Source organism: Mustela erminea, chromosome 3, assembly GCF_009829155.1.
Source record: "Mustela erminea isolate mMusErm1 chromosome 3, mMusErm1.Pri, whole genome shotgun sequence".
NCBI classification, from domain to species: domain Eukaryota; kingdom Metazoa; phylum Chordata; class Mammalia; order Carnivora; family Mustelidae; genus Mustela; species Mustela erminea.
Genome location: NC_045616.1, coordinates 122,510,981 through 122,522,377, shown reverse-complemented (window position 1 = coordinate 122,522,377; position 11,397 = coordinate 122,510,981). Strand labels below are relative to the sequence as shown.

At 45.5% G+C, this 11,397-nt stretch overlaps 1 protein-coding gene across 1 annotated transcript; it reads right to left on the bottom strand.

The window, feature by feature from the left end:
* Positions 1-1,596: 1,596 nt before the first annotated feature.
* RPS14 (ribosomal protein S14) lies at positions 1,597-8,344 on the bottom strand. The gene is given in 6 exon segments (XM_032337313.1): positions 1,597-1,718; positions 2,673-2,749; positions 4,470-4,631; positions 5,219-5,369; positions 7,938-8,052; positions 8,054-8,344. Coding segments are annotated over 6 exon segments (864 nt in total). The 3' UTR covers positions 1,597-1,650.
* Between the last annotated feature and the right edge of the window lie 3,053 nt (positions 8,345-11,397).

The following is an 11,397-nucleotide window of genomic DNA, read 5'->3' as shown; positions in this document are numbered from 1 at the left end:
CAGCTGTCATTCATGCTCCTTGGCATAAGAACTCAACAGGCATAAGAATAGCAGTAGCTTCTTCAGAGCCAGGCACTGTGCTGAACACTTGAATCTTATTTCTTAGGATACCCTATGAAGCAGCCATTATCACAGAAATTTTCACTCAGTGGCTGAGTCGTCATTTGCCGAAACTAGAGTCTGAAGCTGGGGGTACTGGGTTATTTTTGCCCAGGACTGTTTACCACTCGAGGGTCTATACATACCTTGCCTCAGAAACCAGGCTGACCGTAAGTAGTACCCTCGTTTTTTCCCCCCTTCACATTTTTACTTTGGATTAATTTTAGATTTGCCAAAAAGTTGCAAAGATTATATATGGCTTTTCTATATACCACTCATCTAGCTTTCCCTAATGTTAACATCTTACACGACCACAAAACATTTGTCAAAATTAAGAAACGAATGTTGGTACATTACTAATTGAACTTCAGGTCTTACTTGGATTTTATGTTTTCACACTAACGCCCTCTTTCTGGTTCAGGATCCAGCGCCGTATTTAGTTCTGTCTCCATAATCTCTTCTGGTCTTCTGTCCTTGTTTTTCATCACTTTTGACAACTTAAGCACTGGTATTTTGTAGAATGTCCTCCAACTAGGTTATGGGTTTTTAAACAGTATTACAGAGTTGAAATGCTCCCCTCTCCTTGAATGACTATAGCTGAAACCTTGAACAACATATTTGAACTGCATGGGCAATTCAACCCATGTGGATTTTTAAAATACAGGGAAGTACATGTTTTTTCTCCTCCTTACGTTAATAACATTTTCTTCTCCCCAGCTTACTTTATTAACCACCCAACTTCGTAGCAGCCACCATCACTGGGCCCTATGCTAATCTCTCACAGAACACTCCATACCATCTGGTGCCACTGGGTCCTTGGAGGTGGATGCAAGCTTCCGGAGAGCAAAAACTTTTTTTAATCACTGATGAAAATAGGGCTTGGTGTGTATTTGTAGGGTGACCAAATCTCTATGTACTTTATGTACTGATGTGGAACAATCTCCAAGATCTGCCAAGTGAGAACAAGCAAGACGCAGCAGAGTGCGCTCCCAATTCTGCACAGAAGGTGTGGGGGGCGAGTACACACCCACATGTGTTTATATATGGCTCAAGTCTGGAAGGCTCCTCTTCTGCTCAGACTACACTTGGCTCAACAGTTTCCACTCTGCTCCAGCTCTTTAAGAATTAGTCCATTTTTGGAACCAACATCTCCGCTTTCAAAACAAGGTCTCTAAGGCCTTGGCCTGCTTTAGATGGTGGCCACAACAAGCTGTGTGGAAGAGACCCACCTGTAGCACAGGCATCTCACCTCTCCTTAGGTGACTCCTCCCAGGAAGTCACTTCACAGAACACAGGCTCACCCTGTCACAGATCAGGGGCCTAACCAATCCCTCCTGTGTTCCTGTTTGGCAAGTTATCTATATCCTCTGAAGCTGCGTATCTACTAAATGCCTCCTCTGTCCTGCACCTGTGACCACCAGTGAGTCTCCCACCCTGGTGAAATGTAGCTAGGAAGAAAGAATCTAATATTCCTGAAAGAGAAGACTAGAGTCGAAATAGCTTACACAAAGGCAATTTATTAACAGAAAACAGTAATTTGAGGAATCCTGTTCACAGACGGCGACCACGGCGACCCCCCTTCCTGCGGGTGCTATCGGAGGGGATGGGGGTGACATCCTCTGTAGGGAGGAAGAAAAAACATCATTGCCTAGAGATGGATGGGAAAGAGTCCAAGCCTCCCTAAACCAGTGGAAAACAGACCAACAGTGAATCCCGCTGCTCCCCATGTGAATCCTCAGTATGTAACACATGGACATGGACTGCCCCATCTGCTGCTTCCTCAACATTTCTGAGGTGGTCTGAACTCACTTTTCTGAAGGCAAAACCAGGGTTCAGAAAAGACACTCAACTTACACGATCAAAGAGGGGAGATATCCAATTTCTGACATCTAGCCCATGGACTCTCTAGCGGAAAGATTATTCTAAACAGGGGCAACTGAACACTACCTCCTTTTCAAAAGGTAAAAAGATAAACCGTTAACTAGACCAGGGGGTTAGTATATGATGCTATTACATGCAGAAAAACAGGGAAGAACTAATACCTTCTTAGGAGTAAGGGGCCAGGAGATCATGGGTGTGAGGGGGCAGACACTAGGCAGATGTAGGGGACTCGCCACGATTCTCAGCCACGGGAGTTGCTGCTCCCTGCATTCATTTTTCATCGTTACAATGACTAGCACACTCTAATACTTAGTAGGAAAAAACCAAGTATGCGGACAGTCTTACAATTCAGGGGACAGACCACACAAAATGCCAACTCCCTTAAGAAACACTGAAAAGGACAGACAATTATCTCCCATCAGTTCCATAAGCCAGTCTCAGGCCCTGCACACCAGGCAGTGTGGGGCAAAGGTTCAGAAATGAAATTGCGCGGTCAACATTCACATCAAGGTGACAGGGGTGCTCTGGAAGAAATTCTGTCATATGATGCCTCTTGCAACCCCCACTACCTCTGGCACCCTAACTGCCAATAGGCCCCGGACCAGGCTCTGTATCCTACTGGGTACAACACAAGTTTTCTAGGGTCAATGACTCAAAGCAAATCCAAGTGGTAGCTAGAGGGATGCACTTACCAATCCGCCCGATCTTCATTCCTGAGCGGGCAAGGGCTCTGAGGGCTGACTGGGCCCCAGGTCCAGGGGTCTTGGTTCTAGGGAAATGAGGACCTACATTAAGAAAAGCTTTGTCCAACTCATTAGGGGTTCTTTCTAGATTCCACAACCCTCTATAGTTCAGGAATCTGCAACTTTTCAGAAAGGACCAAAAAATAAATATTTAAGGCTTAGTGGGCTACATATGGTTTTTGTTGCATACTTCTGGCCCATGCATCAGAGTTCAAGCTCTGTTCTTGCCTGCAGCGGACTGTCCTTGCCAAGGCTGTAATTTTTGGGGGGCAATCTGTCCATTTCCAGCGGCTCCCCGACCCAAAACCAAAACACTAGTATCTCTCCAGAGGACCACTTTGGTCTGCTGCTCACAAAGCACAGGTTTTTTTTAAAAAAGATTTTAATTATTTATTTATTTGACAGAGGTCACAACTAGGCAGAGAGGCAAGCAGAGAGAGGGAAGACGGAAGCAGGGTCCCCGCTGAGCAGAGAGCCCCGATGCGGGGCTCAATCCCAGGACACGGAGATCATGACCTGAGCTGAAGGCAGAGGCTTTAACCCACCGAGCCACCCAGGCGCCCCAGCATAGGTTGTTGTTGTTGTTTTTTTTTAATATAAGCTATATGCCCAGTGTGAGGCTTGAACTCATGACTGAGGTTAAGAGTTTTGTGCTCTATCAACTAAGCCAGCCAGGTGCCCTGAAGCAGGAGTTATCTTAAAAAACAAACAAACAGAAAAAAACCCCCATCTCTGGAGTACCTGGGTGGCTCCGTCAATTACACATCCAACTCAATTTCAGCTCAGGTCATGATCTCAGGGTCGTACTAAGCAATGGAGTCTGCTTAAGATTCTCTCTCCCTCTATACTGCTTCACCCCCGCCCACCTCTGCACTCACATTCTCTCATCAAAACAAAACCCCAATTTCATCAAGTCATTACTATTAAAAAGTTCCTATGCCCCCACCCCACTTTGGCTAAAGTCTAAATCCTTATGCTTCCCCTAATACCTAGCAGGAACTTGCTCCTGCCTATCTCTCTGATCATACCACATGCAACTCTTTCCCACAGATGTGCCAAATTCATTCCCGTTCAAGACCTTTTCCCTGCAGTTGTAACTGGCTGGAATATTCTCCCCTCTGCCCTTCCTTCACTGGACCAACTCCTGGCGTATTTAGGTCTTAGATGAAATTAAACTTTATCACTAACTCCCATCCCTCACACTGTACTTGCTTCCCAGCACTTGCCACAAATGGAAAGCACAGGAACCCCTACTTAGGCTGTTTAAAGACAGACTGTCTTGGGGCACATGCCTTCGGCTCAGGTCATGATCTCAGGGTCCTGGGATGGAGCCCCGCATCGGGCTCTCTGCTCAGCGGGGAGCCTGCTTCCTCCTCTCTCTCTGCCTACTTGTGGTCTCTGTCAAATAAATAAATAAAATCTTTAAAAATAATAACAAAAAATAAAGTCAGACTGTCCTACCAGTCTAGGCACCTCTACACAGGACGAGAAGAGGGTATAGCTATCCTTTTCCATCCTTCTTTCCTAGCACCTAGAACACAAAACCTTGTATGCAGCTGAGTGCTCAATGAACAGTAAGCTTGGTGGGTGGGGGGCGAGTAGAAACAGTGCTGCAGCAGTCAACTACTGAATCTGAACACACTCGTGAATCTTGCACAAAGTCACAAGAGAAAAACCAAGCCTCAAATCTAAGTGCTCTGGCTCCCAAGCCCAGGGATTTTACCACCCAGCCCCTGCCTCATGTACCTATTTCCTCCTGTGGCCCGTAGTTTGATGTGGAGGGCAGTGATGCCCAGCTCCTTGCATCTCTGGGCTACATCCTGGGCAGCCAACATAGCAGCGTAGGGAGAGGACTCATCTCGATCAGCCTTCACCTTCATTCCACCAGTCACACGGCAGATGGTTTCCCTGGGAACAAAAGCTCAGTGATTTCTCTTATCCACCAAGGACTGTGAATGCTTATCGCATTCTTACTGAGTAAATGGTACCAGTCAGGTATGGCAGAGGATGAAGGTCCACCTGATGGGGCATGAAGACCCAAAGTAACCGAACACTGTATTAACAATATAAATTTACTTTTGCACTTAATCCTCCCAACTGTTCCAGGGGGCAGGCACAATTAACCTCACCACAAATATTATGAGAAAACCAAAGCTTCGAATTTGAGTGATTTCACGTGTCACAAAAAAACTGGCTAACGGCAGCCAGAACCTGTACACAGAGAGGACTTCCTGCCCACCCCCACTCCTACAAAATACCAAGACTGAAGATTCAAGGATTATACTTTAAGGTCATTAAGGGCACAAAATGTGTCTCTTTCTAACCAAAGTGCTTGGGAAATCCCAGTATTTGTGGCTGAACAACCAAATACATTTTCTTATCTGAACATTCTTTTTAATTCTTTCAAGACTCTTTAAACTGCCACCCAGTTCCATGGGCATTTCTTCCTCCAGACCTTACCAGTTTGGCCTGTGCCTCTTCACCCAAGTACTCACTTGCCAGAAAGGTCGGTGACATGGACAAAAGTGTCATTGAAGGAAGCAAAGATGTGGCATACACCAAATACATTTTCTCCTTCTGCTACTTGAGGTCCAAGGCTGATGACCTGTTCTTCCTTCTTTTCCTTCCCCTTGCGAGGTGCCATTTCTAAAAGAAGGAAAAGAATCCAATATTAGCAATGGACAAGGTTTCCCCAGCCCCTTCTTCCCAGCAATTGAAGGAATTCTCCCAAGTTTTGCTCTTCTATGTCCTGTTTTCCTCTATCTAGTCTGTGAGATCTCATCTCTGCCTAAAACTCTTTTCTCCCTGCATTTAGGGGCTTTTGATTGATGGGTAAAAAAGCAAAGTACCTTGAGATAACCTTTTTCCTGAATCCACCGAAAGCACAGCTCTAGCACTTATAGGAAAGGAGCCTAGAGTTCTAAGCAGATCGTAAGTATCCCTCAAATTTTTACCAAGTGGACTCAAAAACTTGAAACACACACTGGCTTAGGTCTCTGGAGACCTCCAAGTTCAACTGACCACTCTGCAAACCTGGGCAAAGCCATTATCCCTGGGCTTTACTGATGCCAATACATATCCTGAGGAATTTCTAATGATCTGTTTAGGATGACACAACAAGTCAGTTGCAGAGCAGAGTGGAAAACCAAGTTAAGAGATGCCCTGTTTTATGGACATAGGGGAGGGTATGTGTTATGGTGAAGATGATACACAGACCTGTACCCCTGGGGCAAATACTACATTACATGTTAATAATAATAGAGATTCCCTGTCTACATCTCACAATACTTCCAGTGCCAGGAAGTGTTTCTGGTCTCCTGGCCCCCTAGTACCATTTACAGGTTAGGCTCAAAGACTTTAAGATCACATCCAAAAGGGTTAGTAGGCAGTTAAGGCCAACAACCTACTTATGAACTGGTGACACCTGAAGACCCTTTATGGAAGGCACCTGCTGCCTGAACTCTGCACCAATTTCTTGGCTTAGAATTCAAAGGTACCTTGGGGCACCTGGGTGGCTCAGCTGGCTAAGCCTTCAGTTCAGGTCATGATTGAGGCCCATGTTGGACTCCCTGCTCAAGCGGGGAGTCTACTTCTCCCTCTCCCTTTCCCCCTGCTCACAGTCTCTCTCTCTCAAATAATTAAATTCTTAAAAAACAAAAAAACAACTCAAGGGTCCCTTCCCACATATCCCTCTAGCTTCATCTCTCACTACATATCCTGTGCTCTACCAGATCCTTCCAAAAGCCAATATGATCTCCTGCTATCCTTCCACAACTCATTAAAACCAAATTCTTCAAATTTTTACTAGAATCAAGCATTAAAGGCAATAAAACATCTCCTCTTGGAAGGCTAAGAGAAAAGCCCCATCCCAAAAACTCAATGTTAGTGAAAGCAGGTAACTCTTATCTGACACAGCATATAATGGAAGTGCGATTACACACTCACAGACTCCAGGGGAGGGAGACGCTAACAGGAGGAAAGCAGGTGAGGATAATAATGCGAAGACTAAGTAAGAAGAGGACCTCCTTTCTGACCAAAGCCCCAGGCCTTCCGGCCCTGCTGAGACTCAAGAATCAGAACAGCTTCCCAACACCTTCAGAAGACACTAAAGATAACGAGGGCTCCGATGACTTCGGCTGTACCCTTCCAGATGAAGACAAAACACAGTGTTGCCTAGGTTTGTAAAGAGTGGCAAAACCAAACCTAAAAACCAGTGTCCCAACCTCCGGCCCAGCACTCTCTGGCCTGCGTCGAGATGCCTCTATTCCACGAATAACCACAATTCCACACCCGGAGAAGTCCACGTCTCCCGGTCCCTGGATCTCCCCAATGCGCGCACAAGTGTAGGCCTTGGGTGTATGAAGTTAACTGCTCCTGAACTCAGATTAGGTCCCACAGAGTAAGAACTGTAAGGACGTCGCCAGGGGAGCTCACAGAAGAGAAGTTTAAGTTCTGCCTGATGAAGCCCAGAAAGACTCCGGCAGATCTGAACTAAGAAGCACGAACACCGATGCCTGCGGCGACCGGTCCCTCAACAAATGCCCACGTGCCGTTTCCCCACCCCGTGTCGTGTCGCCCTAAGTGATGACAATGGTCCCTGGAGAACAGATTATAAACGCACAGCAAAGGTGCTCAGCAAACACGGATGCACACTCCCCCGCCCCGACTCCGGGTTCGCGCGGCGCGTCCTAAGCGCCCAGTATTCGCAACGTGCCAGGTTTAGCAATCACCCAGACTTAGGCAGCACCCAACAGAGGGCCGTTTCTCCTGATTCTCTCCGTGAATCCTCACACAACCCTGTGGGATCGGAGCGACAGGTAATCCCATTTCCCAAATCAGGAAACCAACTGGGGATTAGAGGCCGGGCCCGCGACGCCCCAAGAGCCTGGCGGAGAAGAGGCGAGGCCACATCACGCTCGGCCCCGCTCCTTCTCAACCAAGCCGTGCGGTCCCTTACATGTGGCGGTGGCGGCAGCGCGGAGGCAGAGCCTTCAGGGCTGCGACCGCACTCGGCCCCATTTCACAGGCTCCTCCTCGGGGAAGACCGCCACCTTGCGAGACAAGGCACGCCCCTGACTCTGGGGTCGACCGGCCGCGCCCCTCGCCCACAACTGACTCGGCTTCCAACGAAACACCCCAGTCCCGCGTCCCCGACCCCGACGGGTGACCCCTGCCGCAGGATGCCGCTCGATTGTTCTCGCCCAGGCCTCCTACCTGCGCGTCTTCTCCAGACTCCGCTACCGGAAAGAGAGAGCGGGAGCAGGCGGGGCGACGGGACACGTTCGCGTCCCCGGAAGTGTACGCCCGAGGTCACGGAGCGAGGCCGGCACCCGGAAGATGCCGGCTTTAGTGTTTCCAAGGAGTTGAAGAATCACCCTCGGCAAAGGCGGTTTACTTAAGAGAGCACCAAAGGAGACAAGGTCAGGGTGTCGCCGCGAGTGAGTCTGCCTCTGAGACTGCACGAAACAGCTACATCTACTCAGTGAGGCGGGCCAATGTGCAAAGATGGCGGCGGCCTCGGCTAGATGGACTTCCTGTAGCCTGACCCCGGGCCTGGTCCGCCTGGAGGTGGCAGCGCTCCTGGCGGCGCGGAGGGCAATGACAACAACAACAGCGATCATCACAGATTTTGGTCTACTATGTACTGGGTAAAATACGAATAAATTATTCAATATTTATTACACACCAGCTTGGACTGAGCAATTTATAGACGTTGATTAATTTAATCCTCACAAAATTATCAAATAGATAACTGGTTTGATTTCCCTTTTTACAGATAGGGGATGTTAACTGAAATCACACGTTTGTGGCTGATTTGGAATTTTTACTTCATAATCTATCCGTTTAAGAGCCACTTCCATATATCCCTCTAATACTGAAGGACCTTGAAGTGTTGAGATAGTGTATAGATGGAGATGTGGGGACCAGCTGAGAAGTAGGTCGTGTGTGTGTGTGTGTGTGTGTGTACATAGATTTGTATATAAAGCCCATGTAGTGGACTGTATATATTGCATATATGTATGAAAGTTTTTTTTAACAAGATGAGCGATTATACAGAATAACAGATCCCTTTCTTCTCTAGTATTGGTGCCACTTGAATAGATTTAGCTCAATTTAGGGAATAACTTTTTTGAAAAGTACTGCTCCTTTTTCCTTTTACAAAAGTAATTAATTACAGAAAACCCATAAAATAGAAACATTCATAAAGGAGAAAAAAGAAATGACAGTCTTACCCCCCACAATTAACATCTTGGTATATGTCCTTTCCAAACATAATCTATGCAAATACATTCAGAAGAGGCACTTCCTTTTATCTTTTTTTTTTTTTTTTAAAGATTTTGTTTATTTATTTGACAGAGAGAAATCACAAGTAGACGGAGAGGCAGGCAGAGAGAGAGAGAGGGAAGCAGGCTCCCTGCTGAGCAGAGAGCCCGATGTGGGACTCGATCCCAGGACCCTGAGATCATGACCTGAGCCGAAGGCAGCGGCTTAACCCACTGAGCCACCCAGGCACCCCCTTTTATCTTTTTTTTAAGAAAAGAGAATAACTTTATAATATCTTTCCTTGATGCTTTTTTTAAAAAAAGATTTTATTTATTTATTTGATAGAGAGAGATCACAAGTAGGCAGAGAGGCAAGCAGAGAGAGAGAGGAGGAAGCAGGCTCCCTGCCAAGCAGAGAGCCCGATGCGGGACTCGATCCCAGGACCCTGAGATCATGACCTGAGCCAAAGGCAGAGGCTTAACGCACTGAGCCACCCAGGCACCCTTTCCTTGATGCTTTAAAAAAAAATCCGTGCTCAATATAAACAATCTACACAACAAAGGAAAACTTGTAGAAAAAAGTAAAAATCATCTCTACATTCTTTCCTCTAATGATACCATAATTATCAAATTATCATTATTGAGGTGGAACATCATTCCAGAAAAAATTTCTATTATCTACGCCTATATTTTTATTGTATAATACACAGCCTTAGGTAAATAAAATTGTATTCCGTTTGTCATTTGGTAACTATCTTTTATTCAACATTGTGGACATCTTCCCATAACAACTAGTAGGGATCTTCAACATTTCTTTACAAATATTTTATTTTATTTATTTATTTTAAAGATTTTATTTATTTATTTGACAGGGAGAGAAAGCACAAGCAGGGGGAGCAGCAGACTGGGAGAGAGAAGCAGGCTCTCTGTTGAGCAGGAAGCCTTATGTGGGGCTCAATCCCAGGACCCTAAGATCATGACCTGAGCCAAAGGCAGACACTTAACCGACTGAGTCACCCAGGTGCCTTCTTCACAAATATTTTTTTTCAAAGATTTTTATTTGTTTATTTGACAGACAGAGATCACAAGTAGGCAGAGAGGCAGGCAGAGAGAGAGAGAGAAGGGGAAGCAGGCTCCCTGCTGAGCAGAGAGCCTGATGTGGGGCTCGATCCCAGGACCCTGAGACCACGACCTGAGCCGAAGGCAGAGGCTTAACCCACTGAGCCACCCAGGTGGCCCCCACAAATATTTTTAATTTCATTTGTTATTTTGAATATTAAATGCATTCAGAAAAATAAAAACTACAGATATGAAAAAAGTATGTACAAAGAAAGTCCTCTCAATTCTGACCCCAGCAACCCAATCCTTTTCCTTGCAAGCAACCAGGAATAGCTGTATTGTATCATTTTTAACTACTATAGGATATTCCTTTGTAAAGATGATCCCTTATTTATTTAGTCAGTTCTCTGTCGTCGGGAACAGAATTTATAAATGTACACACATTTGTGCTATTTTTTTCCCCTCAGGGTAGATTGCCAGAAGTCAAAAAGAATATATATTTGGAATTTTGATACATTTTGCTAAACTGCCCCTCAGGAAGTTCTTATCAATTTCCACTTTTCCTCAACTGAGAGACTAAATATGTCTCCTTGTATTTCTTCCATGTTAGGAAGGTGAGATATCTCTTTATGGTTTGTTTTGAACATTTGCATAATTTCTGTCAGTTTTCCTCAAAAGGAAGGGCTTTTTAGTTGTCTAGTAGTGAGTTCCTCAATAGAAGAGGTATGATAGCAACCCTCAGGTTCTAGAAGGGAGGAGATTGGGGAGAGGGGGTAACTGGGGGATGGGCATTAAGGAAGGCATGGGATATGATGAGCACTGGGTATTCTATAAGACTGATGAGTCACTTAATTGATTGAATTTAAATTAAAAAATTTTTCTTTCTTTTTATGAATTTCAAAATTATTTGCATAAAATATTTGACAGTATTGTATTTAATTATTTTAACATCTATGTAGTTATGAATCTCAGCAAATGTTTGCATACTTTACCTCAAAAAAAAGAGAAAAGAAGAAGAGGTATGATAGTAGAGACTGAAGCATTGTGGAGTAAGTTCTTGCTTTGGGTAAGAACTTTTTTAAACACACAGACCTCAGTGAGGGAAGATTTCATGAAGGGAGCGTGGCTTGGTCTTACAACTGAAGGTAATCTATACAGTCACCTCAGAACATATTTTTTTTACAGGCACCTGGCTGGCTCAGTCAGTAGAGCATGGAACTCTTAATCTCAGGGTCATGAGTTCTAAGCCCCATGCTGGGCATAAAGCTTACTTAAAAAAATCGGGGCGCCTGGGTGGCTCAGTGGGTTAGGCCGCTGCCTTCGACTCAGGTCATGATCTCAGGGTCCTGGGA